We start from the raw sequence: 23,020 nt of genomic DNA on the forward strand, positions 1-23,020 counted from the left end.
GTTCCTTCCCGGTGAAAGACCTGGCTAGTTACCTGCCAGCGTTGAGAAACATGTGATGGTGTCTCCGCGGCTTCCTTGTTTCACCTGTAACATGTGGCTTGATACCCTTTGCCGTAACATTTTTCTTCTCCAGTATTGGAGGATAGTCAGGAGACCGCCATATACATCAGAAGGTTGACCAATCCCTCAAAAGCAATGTGTTCGCTTGTCTCCCATCTAATTTATATGGCGGTCTTTAGCATAAGCCTTCTCTCTTTAAGGCTTAGTGCAATATAGAACCCTGTGCCATTAAAGACAGGAGATTTACACCCTTGCTGGATGTAGATCTACAGATTGGCGGCGACAAGTTATTTCTATCATCACTAAAACTATGTCCTCACACCTATGGGTGACACTAGCACTGTTGCATCCTTTTGTGATGTTTTATTGGTCTGTTTTTCCTTCTTTGGCATTAAGCGCCGTCTTGTAACATCTTGATTAACAGAAACCTCTTGTCGGAGCTGATTCCCTCTTGTATTGATAAATCCCACTGTGTGGTTAGAGGATCTGATTGCACAGCATCCTGATAATGTGACGTGTATAGTCTTTGTGTATTGTTCATTCAGTTTCTAGCCTGTTTGCAGACACACAGCACAAAGCTGTGGTTAGTGAAGCTGTCATTCTGCTGTGGGACCTATGCACCCTCCCACCACAACTCCTGGACTGGCTGGCCAATGGGAGTTATCCCTATGGATGCATTGTTATTCCTTACACTTCTGGCCAATCACATGAAGAATTCCATTGTAACGAAACTCACTGTGCTGGGGGATTGGCAAAAGTACATCTACTCAAAGAGAGGGATCTCACCTAAAGCAGAAGGACTGGTCCTCCTTGTCCCCATTCATCTAAGGCAGCATCAGAACATCTGCTATCCAGTAATTATTACACCCAGCAATGATTGCAGAGAGGAGGCAGACATACTGAAGTCATATCTGTAATAAATATAACAATTACCAAGTCTACAGAAGCTGGAGGAATAAATGTGCAGGAGATGGAGAAGGCGACTTCGGTTGGACTATGTCATGTATGTGTCCTCCTGACTATATTCATGGCTATGTTTCCATGCTCACAAGGAAACTGGATGTAGGTACCTTTTCTTTTATCTTGGATGCTTTGATGTACAAGTAATGCACTTTTATTGCACATTGAGGTTTTTCTCTCGTTTTTTCAGTTGCACATCTGTATATACCATGCTGCGAACAATATTCTGCTAATTATTACAGCCAGGTCCCTTGTGCTGAGGTCTCCTGCATTCTCTATCCAGTCTCACTGTTTACACATCAGCTTTCCAGCTATTAGACAGAATAATACACAGCATTTCCCATACAACAAGAACATCTGGAGTCTGCAAACAAAAAATGACACTTCTCAAAAGTGTTTACAGGCGGCTCTGAAATATGATAAACACATAGAAATCAAGATTCAGGGCAAGTTCAGTCTGTCAAAACAGCGAGCTGATCCCCGGGGCACAGGGTCCTGAAAATCTGGTATATTCATAAATCTGCATAGTATATGTGTAATTTTGGGCAAAATCTTATACCTGACGATCAATTCACAGATTTGATCTAATCGAGTAATTATTGTGTATTATACTATTCTTTTTTGCAAACATTTTTAAAGTGCAAATCAACAACATTTCTAGTTTTGTAAATTAATTTTATCTATATTTTCTTATATATCAATAGTTTTGAAAAATGAAAACATAAAGCTTTGCATTAAAATACAGATATTATATAACAATTTATCTATATTAATCTATGTTCATATGCTCTATCAATCATCTCATATCTGTCTATCTATCAATCTACAGTATTAATCTATCTATTATCTATCTACTGTGTATATACATCTATCTATTCTATTTCTCTATCTATCTATCTATCTATATTCTATTTTTTTATCTATCTATTATCTGTCTATCTACAGTATATATCTATCTATTATCTATCTTTTAATCAATCATCTCTTATCTATCTATTCTATTCTATTTCTCTATTCATCTATCTATCTATCTTTCTTTATTTATTATCTATCTATTATCAATCTATCTATTTATCTTGAAAACAACTAAAACGTTGCCATGCTACATGGTCCACTTTTAAAAAAAAAAATTCTGGACTACTACCTGTTATTTTTTTCTAATATCTATCTATCTATCATATATCCATCTATCTATCATATATCCATCTATCTATCTATCAATCCATCCAGCTATCTATCTATCTATCTATCATATATCCATCTATCTATCTATCTATCTATCTATCTATCTATCATATATCCATCTATCTATCTATCTATCTATCTATCTATCTATCTATCATATATCCATCTATCTATTGCTCTCTTCTATAATTTATCTATACATCTATCTATTATTATTCTTTCTTTCTTTCTATCCCTCTATCTATCTATCTACCTATCTACAGTATCTATCAATCTATTATCTATGTACATCATCTGTCTATCTGTTTATTATCTATATATTTATCTATTATCTATCTATTCTTTCTATTCATTATTTATCTATGTACAGTATCTCTATCTATCTATCTATATCTATCTATCTATCGATCTATAATCTATCTATCTATCTATTTTAACATCTGTCCATCTATCTATCTATCTATCCCTCTATCTATCTATCCCTCTATCTATCTATCTATCTATCTATCCCTATATCTATCTATCTATCTATCCATCTATAATCTATGTATCTATTTATTTTAACATCTGTCCATCTATCTATCTATCTATCTATCGGAGTCTGTCTTTCTGTCTTTTTCGCATAACAAGATGTATAACACATTACTGAACTATCGTCAGAATTGATAAAAGTAGATTGCCCTCATACAGCAGTACCACGGAGTATAAGTTTCACCATCCAGCTGTCTCCTAGTCATTTGTTACATGTCTTTTGATTCTGGATTAACTAGATTACTATGTGATGTTGTGATACCTTATCTGGATCATGTCTTTTATGTATTTGCTAAGCCTCTAGATTCTTTCAGCATTTGTTAGCTCATGTGCACTGCTTTCCATTTGTTTCTTTGTTCTCCCTTTTGATGCAGAGTTTTTAAAGATGTGCCAAGGAAGGCTATACATATTTCCGTCGCTTTGTTGGCAGCAGTGGCTTATCTTCCCTAGTGGTTTGTAGTCAGTGGTGGATATAGTCATAAATATCATGGCACATTCCCACTGCTCGTTAGTAAATTGTCCGCATGTTATCACCAAGGTCTGAAGAATTCAGGGCTATATTAGTTAAGTAGAACTAAACCATTGTTTCTGCACTCTGAGAAATTCTGGATCTTTTGGATACTTTTAGGGGAATGTCAGAATAGTAAAGAGCATTTATTAATTTTAATATGTGTAATTTACAGCTTGTAGACATATATAAACTTAACAATTGTAAAATGTGTTATTATATCTGAGAGTGAAGAAAAGGACTAAAACTCAATCTGTTCCTCAGTCAAGATGTTTTAGAGACGAGCAATGGCTACATGAGCAGTGCCCACTTTTATGCTATTAACACAATATTTTGTAACACTTTTCCATTCTTTTATAAAGCTAAAATACAGTTAGTAATTCATAGCAATGAACATTGAGCATGAGTTATAATTTTCCCTTTTTAGGGCTTTTTTAAACACACTGATCCCAATTTTTGGGCTCTGGTTCACTAGTAATCATACCAATCATTTTTTACTTTGCATTTCCTAGGATAATCTAAAATCATATTAATCTAAAATGATATGCGGCAATTGGTGAATAAATCATGTGTGACTTAGATAAGCATACTACAATCATGGAGGCTTGATTCTCATGATTCCTGATGATTTGTAGTTCTACAGCAGCTGGAAAGACCTCGTTTGCCTCTCAGTGCCAGGCGGCATAGTACATTTCCAGACACTTTACTCACTGGGCATCTATCCATTCATTATAATGGGTAATGAATGCAAAACTAGACTATAAAGGCATATAGATTAAACGTTGCAAAGAATTTTTATGTTTTGTGGTTATGGTTTTCGGGGGATGGGTAATTTGTACAAGAGCTGAGCTCACAGGCCAGATATTCATTGCAGAGTATGGTGGCAGCGATGATAATATAGGAGGTCAAGTCAACCCTACTGTACGTAGACATAAAGATGAAAAGATTGTTCTAGATCCTATGAGATGTATAAACCGAGGTGCAACATATTGTCTAGATTTACAGATAGAAAAAGTTTGAACCAAGACAGATCTGTTAAATGTAGTAGCTTTGTCTGAAAAGCGGAAAAGGAAAGATGTTAAAATCCTGAGAGACTGTGCTAAGAATGCAGTGTCATTAGGTCAGTGCCATGAAGGGGACAGAGACCTTTATGGAATGAGGACCACAGAAAGGAGCTTTGCAACTTCAACAAATATAGAAATACTAAACAGCTTGTCAGGTCGATAGTTATACATTGTAACACTGTGATAATATCTTATGTAATAATATATTATACACCAACGGGCTAGGCACTAAGATTTCAATACAACACATAGCAGTGAATAATATAATGCACCATTGTCCATCAAGCTATTAAAACTGAATTTTAAGATCTTATTTGTACTTTGTATGTGATGAATATTGCTCCCCGACCTAGTCCTGTATATAGCTATCTTGATTATTTTGAAGTGTCTTGTTGGCACCTCCTCCATGACTCCTTGTACTAGAGTCACATGTGTCACCAAGCCCCTCCTCTTAGGCCTAATTCAGATGTCCGCTATTTCCCACAGGCGAGTGTCATCGGTGTTTTTCATCCAATTCTTATCAGTGTTTGCTCAGTGTTTCATAAGTGATTTCCTCATATGAAAAAGTAAATACAAAGCTTCTCCTATACATTACAGTGTTAGTCATGTACAACAGAGATGGTACGCTGATACAATCTGTGTGCCGGCCATCATTTTCACAGACATATAAACTTCTATTGGTAATTTTGATATATGACACTGATTAAAAATAGACATACAGTTAACAAAAACACATATATGAGAATAGCACCATATACTTTAATGAGTATCTGTTCTATCTGTGGAAATCATGGATAGAACACATACATGAAAAATGAACGTCTGAAAGAAATCTTATGCCTCATTCAAATGTCTGTGATTGTTTATGTAAGCAAAAAATGGTCCGAGTGTTATCAGTGTTTTGGATCCAATTTTCATCAGTGTTTAATCAGTTTTTACCATCAGTGTGTTATGAGTGATTTTTCACTGATGGAAAAATAAATAAATTGCAAGGCTTCTCCTATCCTTTACACTGTTAAAGAAGCCTTCAAAGATGATTTATTGCAATCAATATATGTATATGTGTATTAGTGTAATGTGAATGTATTAATATACTTATTTACCATCACTTTCTCCAGGATCCAGTGTCGTTCTGCTCCTCTTCTCAGTGATGTCACCGGTCTGCAGACTCTCTGGTTCACAATGTGCTCTGCAGGAACAGGAAGTGGCTTTTACAATTCAGGATCCCTAGACTATAGGCCCCGTCACACACAACGAGATCGCTAATGAGATTGTTGCTGAGTCACAGTTTCTGTGACCTAGCAAGGATCTTGCCAGCGATCTCGTTATGTGTGACACCTACCAGCGATCAGGCCCCTGCTGTGAGATCGCTAGTTGTTGCCGAATGGTCCGGACCATTTTCTTCAAAGGCGATGTCCTGCTGGGCAGGATGCATTGCTGTGTTTGACACCTACCAACGACCTCCTAACAGGGTCCCACCGCCGCCAAGATCGTTATACAGGTCACTCATCATTACTGCGTCGTTGGTAAGGTCTGATTCTGTGACATCTCACCATCGACCTCCCAGCGACTTACCAGCGATCCTTATCAGGTCGTATCGTTGTCAGGATCGCTGGTAAGTTGTTGTGTGTGACTGGGCCTTTATACTGTAAGAGACTACCAGGTCGCGCACAGAGTAGAGTGAGCCAGATATTCTAAAGAGTGGTGACTCCACTGAGAAGAGGAGCAAAACTGTGCTACATCCTGGAATAGGTGGTGGTAGGTGAGTATATTAATACATGCACACTATACTACATACACATATACAATCAATTACTTAAAAAAATCTTCATGGGAGGGTTTCTTTAATCAATGGCAGTACACAGATTATACACTGATGCGTCTGTTTGCATTCTGTCATTTTCACGGACACATAGACATGGAAGGATAATTTTGATCCATTTATTGGATCAAAACTGGACATGTCTCCATGAGTTTTTGAGGTCCGCAAAAAAAATGGACACGTGAACAACCCTAAAGACTTGGTGAATACAACGTGGTACATGGTGTTCTAAGGAGAGAACACAAAACATGAAAATCTAAATGAGGCCTTCCTTAGCTATACTCCTGATGTAGGCTGTAAACCCCAATAAGGAGCATGGTAGTCAGGAACACGGCAGTGTGCAAAGCTGAAAAGGACTTTCATAAATTAATCACACTAGATGTTATCGAAAACTCATTAGTCAAAGAATAAATGTTTTTGAGAGGTGTCAGACCATCGTGAATAAGTACCGGGATTAAGTGAGTAAGTCACACTTGAACATTTTGTTAACTCATCAGCATGAGAGGAGGCACTGCAGACATGTGGCACAAGACCATCACCATACGTTAGACATTTGGGCATTCACACTCACTGTGACTACAGGATTATGGGGACAGCATTCCCTAATAATGTAATATGTACAGCATTTCTGACATGATATTGGACAATAAGCGTCCAAATCTACAGGTTCTGCACTCCAGTACACATATAGACATGGCACAATGTCCCTAGCTTTATAGAGCAATCATTCATCTGATAATATAGTCAGATTGAAGGTTCATTTCCTCCACAGATAAGAATATCTCATTGTACAGATAGAACATTTCACTATTATACCCTCTGACAGCTGACAGTTATTAGTTTTCTGGCTGAGATTATTGCTGGATGCACTAGAGATTTTACATTAGCTGTAAGCATAATGCAGGCAGCAAGCACTTGTATTATCTTCAACCATGATGCATAGAAAATTATTTATGATTAAAAACATCTTTTATTGCAAAATATCTCATTTAGAAAATAGGTCAGTTTATGAATATTAGACAAAATTAACTGTTTATGGCAAATGTAATATTTTCCTTCATATGAAGCATATACAAATCGTCCTATCTTCATAAGTGATTTTTTCATCCATCTGTATTGTCATCCATATGGCATCTATTTTTATCGCAGCAGTGTTTTAAATTTAGAAGACCAAGTAAAGTTTCCTAGATTGAGAGTTGTAATGTATACATAAACATCAGATGCTGTACAGTTGATCCGTATGGGATTCAATTTTTTGTGCACCTACGGACTTGAAAAAGCGAATTCAATCCGAAATATGGAGATTAGTGTATGCTATTATTTTTTATGCATTTAGTCCATGAAAAAGTAAAAAAAAAGTTATCTGAACAGCCCTATCAAATAAAATGTATTCACAGACAGAACTCAGACCGAAAATACGTGTCAATGTAGCCAAAACGGTAAATTAAGGAAATTAATTCAGTTGCCAACATATTGCACAGCACGGTATCCGACATTTTTACTTATGAGTCCTTGATGGATGTGGTCAAAATTGCCTATTTCTGGACCAAAATCATATAATTATATATGTTTGTAAATTGCTGTGGAATATGATGGCGCTATATAAGTAAAGCATAATGAAAAGAAATTTAAAGCATACTATTTTTATCGTGTCTTACAGTATGTGGGACATTTATGTCATATTGACAGGAAGGTCCATGAATGTCAGTGATTTTTCTGAATTGCTATGTAAAAATGAAGAATGAAGAGGCCTATATGTCTCTAATTATATTTGAGGAATAGGTTTATCCTTAATGTATAGATTCTGGAAAGAATCCTTTAAGCAAATTAAGCAAAGAAACAACAACAAAGCTTCAAGAATAAAGTTGTAAAATATATGCAGATACTGACCTGAATGTATTGAAACTCATAGCCTCAGTGCTGTAAAATATTATTCCACGATTATTTCCAAATCTGATAATCTCTTTTGCCGTCTGTGTATTTTATGGCAAAGGATGAAACTCCTTAATCTTGTAATATTTCTCATTGCAGGTGGCTTGGAGTCACATCTTTTGGGGTCCCAGAAAAGCTGGGTTGCACCAACCTTCCTTTAAATTTACGACAAAAAGATATGTGTAAAAAGAAGCCATATTTGTTGTCCAGCATCCGTGAGGGAGCCAGGCTGGGAATTCAGGAGTGCAGGAACCAGTTCAAACATGAAAGGTGGAACTGCTCTATTTCCCCAACTATGTACTCATCTAGTTCATCATTTTCACTCTCATTCTTGTCATCCTCATTAGCATCAGCTCATTCAGTCTTTGGTTATGAACTGAGCAGTGGTAAGTTCTTATTCTTAATAGTTATCAATATTCATTGTATATAAACTGTCCGGAATAAGGAAAGCTACTGCTTACAATACTTATGTCATGAATTTTTGGACAACTTCTCACTTCTGGAAAGGGGACCTGTCATCTCAGAAAATGCTGTTTACCTGCAAATTTTGGGATACTTTGGAGGTTAATAGCGTTACAATGGTTCCTTACTGAACGTGTGACTATCACTTATTTCAGAACAATGACCAACAAATGAGTTATACCTTCAAACCATAGAAATTCCTTGAGTAGGGAACATGTGCAAATCGCTATTAGGTATGCGCTTGTGAGATAAGGCTCTATTGAAAGAGGTATCCACTGCTGTATATTTGTAAATCGCTAGTGAGTTGACACAATCTGGGTGGGATCTCTGAAGCAGCGATTTCCACTGCTGTGCTAGCAATAGAGGCTTTTCTTGCAGCACATATTTAGTGCTTTGTAAATACAGAGCAGTGGATACCGCTTTCAATAGAGCCTTATCTCACAAGCGCATAGCTAATAGCGATTTGCACATGTTCCCTACTCAAGGAATTTCTATGGTTTGAAGGTATAACTCATTTGCTGGTCATTGACAAAGGCCATGTTCTGGGCCGAAATGTCTGATGCACTAAAGGCCCTGTCACACACAGAGATAAATCTGCGGCAGATCTGTGGTTGCAGTGAAATTGTGGACAATCAGTGCCAGGTTTGTGGCTGTGTACAAATGGAACAATATGTCCATGATTTCACTGCAACCACAGATCTGCCAAAGATTTATCTCTGTGTGTGACGTGGCCTTAAGGCTGAATGTTTAATAAATTTTCCAAGTTTTTCACTTTAATCTGGGAGTGCCTCTTCTCTATTATTATTCTATATGGTGTGGAAACCTATGAGAGCACCCCAGCTACGATTTTTATGGTGGAAGTGCCTTATGTCATACAATTACCACTTATTTACTCCCGGAGTCACTCACTCTTAGTAATATAGAAATGTATGACGCAATTACAGTCCTCACTCACTATACTGAGAGCAGCGTCTGTAAGGATACCCACATACTGCAGAACATGGCTTTGCAAATCATCTGTGCCCCTATGACTGAAAGAGGTGGTTCCCAGGAGGAAATAACTTAATTTTCTCCCAGTAGCTGCACTTTTAGTAAAGTAGCCCGAAACGCTTTTTATCGGCAGATTATCCCAATTTCTGCAGGTAAATAGCATTTTCCAAGATGACAGGTTACCTTTATAGAGGCATTCCCATTATAATGGAGATTGGTCAGATGTTAGTGTCCAGTACTTGTATTCTACACACTTATCAAAATGGACAAAAAGTGTGAGCTGAATGTTCAGTTCTTGGAGCAAGTCCACTTATTATTTCCTAACACATTTGAATATATTGCAATCAATTATTCTTATGCAGAGGTGCTATAGAAGCTGAAGAAGAAAGCTATATTCTGCTTTTTGGGGATTTTTGTATTTTCTACAATGGTGGTGGGGTACAGGGATGTGTTGACAATTGTTATTTAAGTGTAATAAAACTGTCACTCAAAAAATGTACTACAATTCAATACATATTTAATATAGATACATAATGTAATAATGATCTTTAGGCAGAATACAGGTATCACTCCCTATATCAACCGAAGAAGTATTTACAAAGGTTTGACATATTAATTCACAGCCACTTTCTTTTAAATTCGTTAAAACAACACTAATCTGCTGTGGCTACCCTGGGAACTGTTAGCGGAGTCCTGCATGTGGTTAAAAGGAGTATATTTTTCCAATAAAAATACAGCTTAACTTGAGGAAACCGCAGTGTGATCTAATTGCAGCGTAAGCCAAACATTGAAAACTCGGGAGACTTTAGAATAATTATAAATGAAACAATTCATAGTCACAAGGTTTCTCATTAGACTTTCTGGACTTTTTCAGTTAAAGTGTAATTGAGTTTATTACTTATCATAATTACTAAAAGGAATGATTAAGTGAGGAGTCGGACCATACATTCTACAAGTGCTTACCCCAGAGGTTAAATGTGTGCACTTACAGTAGAAACTAGAAGTTTACATACACTATCTAAAAAGACACATATCAATGTTTTTCACACTATCTTGAAATCAGAAGAAACCTTTTCCGATTTTAGGTCAATTAGGATTACCAAAATTATTTATATTTGCCAAATACCAGAATAATGAGAAAAAGAGAGAAAGACAGCGAAAGAGAGAGAGAGAATGTTTTAAGGCATTTTACTTTCTGCAAAGTCAAAAGTTTACATACACTAAAGGTTGCTTTACACACAACGATATCGCTAGCGATCTTGTTAGAGCTGTGACATGCCCAGATCGTTGTTACGATTTGCCGAGATCGCTCATAGGTCTTTTTGTAGTGGTCACACGTACACATCTCACAAATGACGCTACATCGTTCAGCGATATATTGTTTGACCAAGGTGGTCGTGTGGATGTTGTTCGTTGTTGGCAGGGTGTCAAACTTAGCAATATGTCTGCTGCGTTCCGAACGATGAACAATATTTTGAAACTGAACAACGTGTCAATGATCAACGATTTTCACCCTATTTGCGATCGTTCTGAGTCGCACGTAGGTGTCACACGCAATGATAGAAGTGCGTCAAGGAAACCGTGACCCCGATGACATATCGTCAGATTATTCACAGCGTGTAAAGCGGCCTTTAGAGTACTATGTTGTTAAACAATATGAGACGTCCCATATAATGATGTCATGTCTTTGGAAGCTTCTGATAGGTTTATTGGCTACATCTGAGTTAATTAGAGACAAGCCTGTGGATGTATTTTAATGCACACCTGAAACACACTGCATCTTTGTGTAGCATCATCAGAAAGTCAAAAGAAATCAGCCAAAATCTCAGGAAGAGAATTGTGGATTTGGACAAGTCTGATTCATCCTTGGGTGCAATTTCTAGATACCTGAAGGTGCCTCATTCATCTGTACAAACCATTATATGCAAGTTCAAACAAGATAGGAATGTCCAGCCATCATACCGCTCAGGAAGGAGATGGGTTATGTATACCAGAGATGAACGTGCTTTGCTCAGACATGTACCTATAAACCCAAGAACAAAAGCAAAAGACCTTGTGAAGATGCTGGCGGAAGCTGGTAAGATTGTGTTATTATCCACAGTGAAACGAGTACTGTATCAACATGGGCTAAAAGGTCACTCTGTCAGGAAGAGGTCATTACTCCAAAAGAAACAAAAAAAAGCTAAATTAATGATTGCAAATGCACAAAGGAACAAATACAGTGGTACCTCGCTTAACGAGTAACCCACTTAACGAGAATTTTGCTTAACAAGCAAAGCTTTCTGTAGATTTGTAACCCGCTTTACGAGAAAGCTTTGCTGTGCGAGCAAAATCCTCACCTCAGACACTTCCGGTTTCGTCCATCCACCGCGCTCTGACCCGCACTTGCAGTCCACACAAACACACACAAGCACGCACAAACACACACAAACACACACGCACACACATACAGTATTATGCTCACCTTACCTTCCATTCCACCGCTGGTCTCATGGTTCTTGTAGTTCCCGGGTACATCGCGACGTGCTCGCGGTGAACTACAAGTACCATGAGGCCGGCGGTGGAACGGAAGGTAAGGTGAGCATATAATATGTGTACCTTCCATTTCATCACTGGTCTCCTGGGTCCTGTAGTGCGCCGCTCCGCTCCGCTCCACTCCAGGCATCTGCATCCATAGCGACGAAGCAGGAACTTCCTGGTTCCTGTCAACGCTACTCAAAGGCAGCGCGCTGGCCAATCAGAGGCAAGCGGCTCTGCCTTTGACGTCAGCGCTCTGGCAGGAAGTTCCTCCCTCGTCGTTATGGTAACCCGATACACGGCCCGCACCGGAGAACAGCAAGTCCCAGGAGACCGGCAATGGAACGGAAGGTAAGGTGAGCATATATGTGCGTTTGCGTGTGTGCTTGTGTGTTTGTGCGTGTTTGTGTGTGTTTGTATGTGTGTGTGTGTGTGTTTGTGCGTGTGTGGAATGACAGAATAGGGGACCAGGATGGGACATTTAACTAGTTGTGGAACGAATTGTCAGCATTGCAATGATTTCCTATGGGAAATCTTGCTCTGCTAAACGAGTAACTTGGTTAACAAGCACAGTCCCAGAACGGATTGTTCTCGTTAAGCAAGGTTCCACTGTACCTTAAATTTTTAGAGACATGTCCTGTGGTCTTACAAAACTAAAATTGAACTGTTTGGCCATAATGACCATCGATACATTTGGAGGAAAAAGAGAGAAGCTTTGAAGCCTAAGAACACAATCCCAACAGTGAAACACGAGGATAGCAACATCATGGTGTAGGATTGTTTTGCTGCAGGAGGAACTGGTGCACTTCACAAAATAATTGGCATCATGAGGAAAAAAGATTATGTGGCAATACTGAAGCAGCATCTCAAGACATCAGCCATGAACTTACAGCTTGGGCAGAAATGGGTTTTCCAAATGGACAATGACCTGAAGCATACTGCCAAACTGGTTACAAAGTGGCTTAAGGATAACAAAGCCAATATTTTGGAGTGGCCATCACAAAACCCTGATCTCAATCCTATTGAAAATGTATGGGTAAAGCTGAAAAGGCAGGTGCGAGCAAGGCGACCTACAAACATGGCTCTGTTAAGCCCGCTACACACGCTTCAATATATCTCACAATCCGTCGTTGGGGTCAAGTTGTAAGTGACGCACATCCGGCATCGTTTGTGAGGTATCTGCGTGTGACATCTACGTGAGATCAGGATTGAACGCAAAACTGTTGATCGCAAACACATCGTATCTTTGTCTAGAATTGAGTGTTTTGTTGCACGAACCTAGTCAATTGCAACGTGTCACATCCCTCATACGATTTTGGTGTCTGATGCTATGTGCGCTCTGCACCGCAGCTTAAAAAAGATCCGCTTCAGAGCGCAGCTGAAAAGCTGCATTCTGAAGCGCCTCACAATGTCTGTCATTCAGTAATCTCTGTCAGTCGGTCATTATCTCTGTCTCTCACTCTCTGTCCATGTCAGTCTATCCCTCTCCCCCCCTCTCTCATACTCACTGATCCCCGATCCCCGGCGCGGCGCTGCAGAGCATTCACACTGCTCCGGCGGCTTTTACTATTTTGAAAAAGCCGGCCGCTCATTAAACAATCTCGTATTCCCTGCTTTCCCCGCCCACCGGCGCCTATGATTGGTTACAGTGAGACACGCCCCCACGCTGAGTGACAGGTGTCACACTGCACCCAATCACAGCAGCCGGTGGGCGTGTCTATACTGTGCAGTGAAATAAATAATTAAATAATTTAAAAAAACGGTGTGCGGTCCCCCCCAATTTTAAAACCAGCCAGATAAAGCCATACTGCTGAAGGCTGGTATTCTCAGGATGGGGAGCTCCACGTTATGGGGAGCCCCCCAGCCTAACAATATCAGCCAACAGCCACCCAGAATTGCCGCATACATTAGATGCGACAGTTCTGGGACTGTACCCGGCTCTTCCCGATTTGCCCTGGTGCGTTGGCAAATCGGGGTAATAAGGAGTTATTGGCAGCCCATAGCTGCCAATAAGTCCTAGATTAATCATGTCAGGCATCTATGAGATACCTTCCATGATTAATCTGTACATTACAGTAAATAAACACACACACCCGAAAAAATCCTTTATTAGCAATAAAAAACACAAACATATACCCTGGTTAACCACTTTAATCAGGCCAAAAAAGCCCTCCATGTCCGGCGTAATCCAGGATGCTCCAGCGTCGCTTCCAGCGCTGCTGCATGGAGGTGACCGGAGCTGCAGCAGACACAGCCGCTCCTGTCACCTCCACACAGCAACTGAAGACAGCCGCGCGATCAGCTGAGCTGTCACTGAGGTTACCCGCGGCCACCGCTGGATCCAGTGACAGCGGGTAACCTCAGTGACAGCTTAGCTGATCGCGCGGCTGTCTTCAGTTGCTGTGTGGAGGTGACAGGAGCGGCTGTGTCTGCTGCAGCTCCGGTCACCTCCATGCAGCAGTGCTGGAAGCGACGCTGGAGCATCCTGGATTACGCCGGATGTGGAGGGCTTTTTTATCCTGATTAAAGTGGTTAACCAGGGTATATGTTTGTGTTTTTTATTTCTAATAAAGGATTTTTTCGGGTGTGTGTGTTTATTTACTGTAATTTACAGATTAATCATGGAAGGTATCTCATAGACGCCTGACATGATTAATCTAGGACTTATTGGCAGCTATGCGCTGCCAATAACTCCTTATTACCCCGATTTGCCAACGCACCAGGGCAAATCGGGAAGAGCCGGGTATAGTCCCAGAACTGTCGCATATAATGTATGCGGCAATTCTGGGCGGCTGCTGACTGATATTGTTAGGCTGGGGGGCTCCCCATAACGTGGAGCTCCCCATCCTGAGAATACCAGCCTTCAGCAGTATGGCTTTATCTGGCTGGTTTTAAAATTGGGGGGGACCGCACACCGGTTTTTTTAATTATTTAATTATTTATTTCACTGCACAGTATAGACACGCCCACCAGCTGCTGTGATTGGGTGCAGTGTGACACCTGTCACTCAGCGTGGGGGTGTGTCTCACTGTAACCAATCATATGCGCCGGTGGGCGGGGAAAGCAGGGAATACGAGATTGTTTAATGGGCGGCCGGCTTTTTTCAAAATAGTAAAAGCCGCCGGAGCAGTGTGAATGCCGTGCAGCGCCGGGGATCGGTGAGTATATGAGAGAGGGCTGCTCAATTCAGTTACTCAGGAGTTTAGCGGTCACCGGTGAGCCCTTCACAGGTGACCGCTAATCAGGGCGCGACACAGACAGAGCCGCAGCATGACCATGAAGTCAGGTGAGGTTCACCCGAGTTCATTCTGACAGTGCGGCTCTGTCTGTGTCTGCTGTCATCTGCCATTCAGCTCTGCTACATGGCTGTCTGTGTCTGCTGTCAGCGGCCATGTAGCAGAGCTGAATGGCAGATGACATAGTAAAACCGCATCCCTACACATTACACACGCTTGGCAAGTCAATAAATAAAAAAAAAAAAAGGGTGCCCAATGCATACGTCACAGAACACATGATCTAAAGGATCGCACACAAAATTGATCAATTTAACATAGACTACTAACGCACGTGTGACAGCAAATGAACGACCTACGTGCAATCTCATAAGATCCCGTATGCAACCTGGGCGTGTCACATCGCAAATGCGATTGTACAACTAATTGCAACGTGTAAAGCAGGCTTTACACCAATTCTGTCAGGAGGAATGGGCCCAAATTCCTAACAACTATTATGAGAAGGTTGTGGAAGGATATCCAGAACGTTTGACCCAAGTCATACAGTTTAAGGGCAATGGTACCAAATACTAATGAAATGTATGTAAACTTTTGCCTTTGCAGAAAGTAATAAAAATGCCTTAAAAAATTCTCTCTTTTATTATTTCGGCAATTGGCAAATATAAATAATTTTGGTTGCTAATTGACCTAAAATGGGAAAGTTTATTCTGATTTCATGACAGTGAGAAAAACATGCAGATGTGTCTTTTAAAAAAGTGTATGCAACAAATACTGATGAAATACTGATCAAAAATACTGATGAAATAAACATCCTCGCAGTTTACGTTCTACTCTGCATTGACATTTTAAAACATCACCACATAGTAGAGCAGCTGTACAAGGTCATGCAATTATAGTAATGGGGAGCTGGCTGTCAGACACGATGATACCCCAGAACCCAGGTTGAAGGCAGAGTCTGTATACAAAGTGCTAAACATGCGCTAACAGCACATCTACCTCCGCACAGTCATGTGATCGCTGGGTATGGAGCAGAAGCATGAGCTGCTTTGTCTTGGAGAACCAGTCAGCTTTGCTTTACAGTCGGGAGGCTGAATTTCCACTGTAACTCAGGCTAATATACCAACCCCAATTAAAGGGAAAATCAGATACTAAAAAAAAAGGTATTTAAAGAATTCAATTGTTGAAATGCCACCACAAAGGTATTTTTTTATGACCTTATGGATGGTATGTTATGTGAAATGAATGAAAAATAAAAAAAATAAATAAATAAAAAGCAGAAAAACATAGAAAAATAAATAAAATTTAAATAATTAAATAAAATCTGCTGCCAATTCAATTCAATGCTACTAGACTGCTCCTATAAAAAAAAAGTCTGCAATATGTAAAAATTATTGTTATGGAAAAACAGACAGATTTTAAAATGTACTTTAGTGGTCCCTTATAGTCCGAAAAACATGTGAAAAAAGATATTTATATTACATTTTAGATGACAAGAAATACTTACATGTCATCATTACATAATAACCAGTATTTTTGCCCCCTAATAATCACGTTTGTAGCACTTTTAAACAAAATATAGTTTATCACAAAAGTGAGAACACTTCTCACATTATTTAAATTGTTTCTTTATATCTTTTTATGGGGCAACACTGAAGATATGACACTGATACAATGTAAAGTAGTCAGTGTACAGCTTGTATAAGTGTAAATTTGGTGTGCCCTCTACATAACTCAACACAAAGCCAATAATGTGTAAACCACTGGCAACAAAAGTGAGCATACCACTAAGTGAAAATGGTCAGAGTGTCAATATTTCGTGTAGCACCATTATTTTCTTGCCCTGCCTTAACTCTCTTGGGAATAGAGTTAACTAGAGGTTCACAGGAGCCACTGGAATCCTCTTCCACTCCTCTGTGATGACATCACAGAGTTGGTGGACGTTAAAGAGCTTGTGCTATTTCACCTTCAGTTTGAAGATGCCCCATAGATGCTCAATAGGGTTTAAGCCTGGAGACATGCTTGGCCGGTCCAGCACCTCCATCCTCAGCTTCCTTAGTGGTCTTCTTGCAGGGGTGTTTGGGGTTGTTATCATGTTGGAATACTACCCTGCGGCCCAATTTCCAAAGGGAGGGGATCATGTCCTGCTGTAGTATGTCACAGCCGGCGGCACTCATGCAGCCCCAAACCATGACACTCCCACCACCATGCTTAACTGAAGGCAAGACACACTTGTCTTTGTACTCCACACCTGGTTGCCGTAACACGTGCTTGACACCATCTGAACCAAATAAGTTTATCTTGGTCTCATCAAAATACTGGATTTGGTTCCAGTAATCCATGTTCTTAGTGTGCTTCTCTTCACCAAACTCTTTGTGGGATTTCTTGTGCATCATCTTTAGAAGAGGCTTTCTTCTGGGACGATATCCAAGCAGATTGATTTGATGCAGTGTGCAGCGCATGATCTCAGCACTGTCAGGCTGACTACCCCCACCACTTTAACCTCTGCAGCAATCCATAAAATGTCACTGAGCTAGAGCTATTACAAAGGAAAATGGGCAAAAATTTCAGCCTGAAAAGGTGATAGAGACATACCCCAAATTACTTGCAGCACTAATTGCAGTGAAAGGTAATCCTACAAAATATTGACTCAGGGGGCATGAATACAGATGCATGTCAAAATTTTTAGATTTATACTTTTATAATATTTAGAAAACCATGTGTCATGTCATTTTTATTTCACAAATAGTTGCTACATAGTGCTGGTATATCATTTAAAATCCCAATAAAATACATTAAAGTTTGTGGGTGTAAAAATAATGAGAGAGGGAGAATGTTTTTAGGCATTTTGTTACTTTCTGTAAAGTCAAATGTTTACATACACTAAGAATACTATGGCTTTAAACAATATGGGACATCCCATATGATGATGTCATGTCTTTCGAAGCTTCCGATTTTTTTGGGCAACATCTGAGTTAATTAGATACATACCTTTAGATGTATGTTAATGCACACTTGAAACACACTGCTTTTTTGTGTAGCATCATGGGAAATTCAAAAGAAATCAGCCAAAATCTCAGGAAGAGAATTGTGGATTTGCACCTGAAGGTGCCTCATTCATCTGTACAAACAATTATACGCAAGTGCAAACAAGATGGGAATGTCCAGCCATCATACTGCTCAGGAATGAGATGGGTTCTGTATACTAGAGATGAATGTTCTTTGGTCAGACATGTGCATATCAACCAAAGAAAAAAAAATGCAAAAGACGTTGTGAAGATGCTGGCAGAAGCTGGTAAGATTGTGTCATTATCCACAGTGAAACAAGTACTGCATCAACATGGGCTGAAAAAACACTCCACCAGGAAGAAGCCATTACTCCAAAAGAAACATAAAAAAAAACAGATTAACGTTTCCAAATGCACGCAGGAACAACAACCTTAATTTTTTGGTGACAAGTCCTGTGGTCTGCCGAAACTAAAATTGAATTGTTTGGCCATAATGACCATTGTTACATTTGGAGGAAAAAGAGAGAAGCTTTGAAGCCTAAGAACACCATCCCAACTGTGAAACACAAGGGTGGCAACATCATGTTGTGGCAGTGTTCTGCTGCAGGTGGGCCTGGTGCACTTCACAAAATAGATAGTATCATGAGGAAAGATAATTACGTGTAAATACTGAAGCAACATCTCAAGACATCAGCCAGGAACTTAAATCTTGGGCGGAAATGGGTCTTACAAATGGACAATGACCCAAAGCATGCTTGCCCAACTGGTTACAAAATGGCTTGAGGACAACAAAATCAATGTTTTGGAGTGGCCATCACAAAACCCTGATCTCAATCCTATTGAAAATTTATGGGCAAAGCTGAAAAGGCAGGTACAAGCAAGGCAGCCTACAAACATGTTCTGTCAAGAGGAATGGGCCCAAATTCCTACCAACTATTGTGGAAAGTTTGACAGTTTGTGGAAGGATATCCAAAACGTTTGACCCAACTCATACAATTTAAGGGCAAGGGTACCAAATACTAATGAAATGTATATAAAGTTTTTACTTTGTAGACAGTAATAAAAATGCCTTAAAACACTCTCTCTCAATCTCTCCTTGTTGACCTAAACGGGAAAGGTTTATTTTGATTTCATGTCAGATAGCCAGAAAAACATGCATATGTGTCTTTTTAGACACTTCTTCTACACAGTTGTGCTCAAAAGTTTACATACCCTGGCAGATTTTTCGCTTTCTTGGCCTTTTTTCAGAGAATATGAATGATAACACAAAATCTTTTTTCCACTCATGGTTAGTGGTTGGGTGAAGCCATTCTTTATTAAACTACTATGTTTTCTCTTTATAAATCATAATGACAACCAAAACCATCCAAATTACCCTGATCAAAAGTTCACACACCCCAGTTCATTTTTTTTATTCTCTCGATCAGTGTAACTTACGATTTCAGTTGTCTTCTTAATTGCCTTCTATGTCCAGTTCTGGCACTGAGCGGCGCTGTCCTCCTTGCTCAGTGACGATCACATGACCTCCGGGTGCTGTGGCCTCTGGTATCCACTGATGTCACGTCAACTTCCGGACTCTGAAAGCTGATATTACATCAGGGGATGCCAGCGCCACTCACACTGAATGACTGGGCTGGGGGCAGTGACTACCGCACGTCACAGCCCAGCATTGAGGGGAGGATCCGAAGGATGGTACGGGACGCCAGTGTGAAGAGGTGAAGAGTAGGGATGGGTGAGCATGCTCGCCGATGCTCGGTCCTCGCCCGAGCATATCAGTACTCGGTATACTCGGCGAGCGCCAAGTACTTGGCTTCCCCTCCCTGTATGTTTCAAAGTGGAGAGGGAGAAGGGGTTAAACCCGCGCAATCCGCCAGTAATCCAGAAGGAGATGTTGATAAATGAAACAATCTTTTATTCCATGGGTCTACGCGTTTCAAGGTCTAAGATCTCTTCTTCAGGACCAGTAAATCAACTGATTTACTGGTCCTGAAGAAGAGGTCTTAGACCTTATAGAGACATATGTCTAGAGTTAGATTACTTTCTCTATATATAGATTATAAATATATACTGAAATATATGCTATGAAATAGATCAGAAAGAGCAAAAGATAAAAGCTCTATTACCATGATTGGGCAGTGCACACAGGAAGGAGGGGAGGGAACGAACAGGTTGCGTGGAGATCTTAGTGGGTGTGTGATACAGACTGCTGCTACCGCAAAGGATCATGGAAGTTGTAGGAATTGAACCCAGGAAGTCAGGAGAGAGATTAACCCCATGAGAGCTGGAACCAGCAATGAGGATGTGCTGCTACAGCATGATAAAAGGTAATATTGCTCAAATAACATAATAGATGTGTGGAGAGGCACATATCAGCAAAATTTATTAGAAAAAAAAATCAGTTTTGGTAACTGGACAACTTCTTTAATATCGTGTATTGCCCCCTCTAACATCAATGACAGCTTGAAGTCTTTTGTGGTAGATGTGGATGAGGCTCTTTATTTTCTCAGATGGTAGAGCTGCTCATTCTTCTTAGCAAAAAGCCTTCAATTCCTGTAAATTCCTGGACTTTCTTGCATGAACTGCGCGCTTGAGTTCTACCCAGACTGGTTCAATGATATTGAGGTCAGGAGACTGAGATGGCCACTACAGAACCTTCACTTTGTTCTGCTGCAGCCAACAACAGGTCAACTTTGCCTTGTGTTTTGGATTGTTGTCATGTTGGAACGTCCAAGTATGTCCCATGCGCAGCTTCCGGCTGATGAGTGCAAATTTGCCTTCAGTATTTGCTGATAACGTGCTGCATTCATCTTTCTTTCAACTTTGACCAAGTTTCCTGTGCCTTTGTAGCTCACATATCCCCACATCATCAGCGATCCACCTCCGTGCTTTACAGTAGGAATGGTGTTCCTTTCATCATAGGCCTTGTTGACACCTCTCCAAATGTAACGGCATGGTTGTGACCAAAAAGTTCAATTTTGGTCTCATCACTCCAAATTACATTGTTTCAAAAGTTTGGAGGCTTGTCTCTGTGCTATTTGGTGTATTGTAGGTGAGATACTTTGTGGCATTTGCGCAGTAATGACTTTCTTCTGGCGACTCGACCATGCAGCCCATTTTTCTTCAAGTGCCTCCTTATTGTGCATCTTAAACAGCCACACTTCTAGTCTTCAGTGAGTCCTGTATTTCAGCTGATGTTATTTGTGGGTTTTTCTTTGCATCCCAAACAATTTTCCTGGCAGTTGTGGCCAAAATGTTTGTTGGTCTACCTGATCGTGGTTTGGTTTTTACAGAGCCCCTGATATTCCATTTGTTAATCACAGTTTGAACACTGATGACTGGCATTATCAGTTCATTGGATATCTTTTTGTATCCCTTTCATGTTTTATACAGTTCAACTATCTTTGTCTGTAGATCCGTTGAGAATTCTTTTGCTTTCCCCATGACTCCCAATTCAGAAACGTCAGTTGCAAGAGTTTGTCTGGATCCAGGAAACTCACTCAGCTTTTATGTACACACACTGATTACAATCAGACAGGTTACAGGTTAGGATGTTACTTTTATTAGCCATTCAAACCCATTTGTGTCAACTTCTGTGCATGTTATGAAGCCAAAATCACCTGGGTATGTGAACTTTTGATCAGGGTCATTTTGATGTTTTTGGTTGTGATTATGATTTAAAAAGAGAAAGCACAGTAGTTTGACAATATGTGGCTTTACCCACCACTAACCATGAATGTAAAAAAGATTTTGTGTTATCACTCATATTCTCTGAAAAAAAGGCCAATAAAGCAAAAAATCTGCCAGTGTATGTATGCATTGAGCACAACTGTATATATAAATATTCAGTATATTACAAATGTCAGTATACCGTACCACATTTTTGTAAATATTTTATTATATCTTTTAATGGGACAACACTGAAGATGAAGATATGACACTGATACAATGTAAAACAGTCAGTGTATAGCTTGTCATAGAGTGTCAGTTTTGTGTGCCCTATAAATAGCTCAATACACAGCCATTAATGTCTCAGATGTGAATGGGGAGCAGGTGTGTTAAATTTGGTGTTATCGCTCACACCCTATCTCATACTGGGCACTGGAAGTTCAACATGGCTCCACATGGCAAAGAATTATCCGAGGATCTAAAAAAAAAATTGTTGCTCTACATAAAGATGGACAAGGTTATAAGAAGATTGCCAACACCCGAAACTGAGTTGCAGCTTGATGGGCAAGACCATACAACAATTTAACCAGACATACTGTATACCATTCAGAACAGGCTTTGCCGTGGTTGACCAAACGAGTTGATTGCACGTGTTCAACGTTATATCCAGAGGTTGTCTTTTCAAAATAGATGTATGAGTACTGCTAACATTGTTGTAGAGGATAAAGGAGTGGGCGGTCAGCTTGTCAGAACTCAGACCATTCGCCACATACTGCATGAAATTGGTCTGCATGGCTGCCATCCCAGAAGGAAGCCTCTTCTAATGATGATGCAAAAGAAAGTCAGCAAACAGATTGCTGAAGATAAACTGAATAAGGATATGGATTACTGGAACCATGCCCAGTGTTCTGATGGGACTAAGATAAATTTAATTGATTCAGATGGTGTCAAGCGTATGTGGTAGCATCCAGGATAGAAGTACAATGACAAGTGTGTTTTCCTACAGTCACGCATGGTGGTGGGATTGTCATGGTTTGAGGCTGCATGAGTGCTGCCGGCTGTGGGGAGCTACAGTTCATTGAGGG

At 39.9% G+C, this 23,020-nt stretch overlaps 1 protein-coding gene across 1 annotated transcript in view; it reads left to right on the plus strand.

Moving 5' to 3' along the window:
* The first annotated feature begins 955 nt into the window (after positions 1-955).
* The window catches only part of WNT16 (Wnt family member 16), a 40,044-nt gene continuing 17,979 nt past the window's right edge, over positions 956-23,020 (plus strand). Inside the window, exons 1-2 of the mRNA XM_075342526.1 lie at positions 956-1,122; positions 8,162-8,448. Of these exons, the coding sequence (XP_075198641.1) occupies positions 1,031-1,122; positions 8,162-8,448 (379 nt within the window). The 5' untranslated portion in view covers positions 956-1,030. The remainder of the gene's footprint in view (positions 1,123-8,161; positions 8,449-23,020) is intronic.

The sequence above is a fragment of the Anomaloglossus baeobatrachus genome, chromosome 4, assembly GCF_048569485.1.
Source record: "Anomaloglossus baeobatrachus isolate aAnoBae1 chromosome 4, aAnoBae1.hap1, whole genome shotgun sequence".
Taxonomy (NCBI): domain Eukaryota; kingdom Metazoa; phylum Chordata; class Amphibia; order Anura; family Aromobatidae; genus Anomaloglossus; species Anomaloglossus baeobatrachus.